Source organism: Myotis davidii, unplaced genomic scaffold, assembly GCF_000327345.1.
Source record: "Myotis davidii unplaced genomic scaffold, ASM32734v1 scaffold1424, whole genome shotgun sequence".
Lineage (NCBI taxonomy): Eukaryota > Metazoa > Chordata > Mammalia > Chiroptera > Vespertilionidae > Myotis > Myotis davidii.
Genome location: NW_006295057.1, coordinates 16,196 through 17,141, shown reverse-complemented (window position 1 = coordinate 17,141; position 946 = coordinate 16,196). Strand labels below are relative to the sequence as shown.

The 946-nt window shown below is 58.0% G+C and overlaps 1 protein-coding gene across 1 annotated transcript in view; it reads right to left on the bottom strand.

Annotated features, from left to right (window-relative positions):
* Positions 1–291: 291 nt before the first annotated feature.
* Positions 292–946, bottom strand: part of LOC102759216 (pulmonary surfactant-associated protein D) — a 7,009-nt gene continuing 6,354 nt past the window's right edge. The window contains 1 exon segment of the mRNA XM_015567767.1: positions 292–815. Within this exon segment, the coding sequence (XP_015423253.1) occupies positions 353–815 (463 nt within the window). The 3' untranslated portion in view covers positions 292–352.

Genomic DNA, 946 nt, shown 5'->3' with positions numbered 1-946 from the left:
GTGACAGGGGAGGGAGAGACAGAGGAGGGAGTGGCAGAGGAGGAAGTGACAAGGGAGGGGGTGACAAAGGAGGGGGTGACAGGGGAGGGAGTGACAGAGGAGGTAGTGACAGAAGAAGGAGTGACTTGCTGGGTTGACAGTTTGAGGAGGCAGAGGGCTGAGGAGGAGCCTTTGGATTTGGGGACCTAATTTTATCCCTTTCCACTGAGAATGCAGGTTGGCCCCTTCTACCTACGACAGAGCAGGCAGTATATGAAGGCAGTTTTGTATTTTATTCTAAGATACGAGTTCCATGGGAGCCCTTGGCTGGCATCATCCCACAGCTCTGTGCAGAAGCCCAGCCACGGAGCCCTCAGCTCTTCCTTGTCATGTCAGCAGCACACGGGCCTGGGCCAGGCTCCTGGACCACAGCTGCCTCACCTACCCCGAGGGCTCAGAACTCGCAGATCACAAGTCGCTTCTCTCCACAGGGTGTGTCGTTCCACTTGCCGTTGGTGTACATCTCCGCACAGTACTCTTTGTCTCCGTCATTGTTGGGTTCCCCGGGGGCCCAGTTGGTATAGACCAGGGGCCCCCCTCCTGGGTAGGTGAACTTGCCCTCCGCCTTGGACAAAGTCATGCTCAGGAACGCAGGACCCTTGTTCTCAAACTCGACCAGCTGTTGCAAGGCGTGGTTCTCAGCCTCAGAGCGTGGGGAGGGCAGCTGCCCCCCGGCCTGTGCGCACACTTGCTCTGCCTCCTGGAAAGGTTTCTCAAAGCCTGCTGACTTGAAGACCTTCTGGCCAACACCTCGGCCATTGGGGAAGAGCTCCACTAGGAGGAGAGCACAGTCAGGTTTGGGCTCTGGGGGCACCAGCCAAAGCTCCATGGCTCTGAGATCTTTGTGCTCCAACCAGAGCCCCAGGCCTCCCATATAGGGCCTCAGAGCACCAGGGAGGACAAAGGG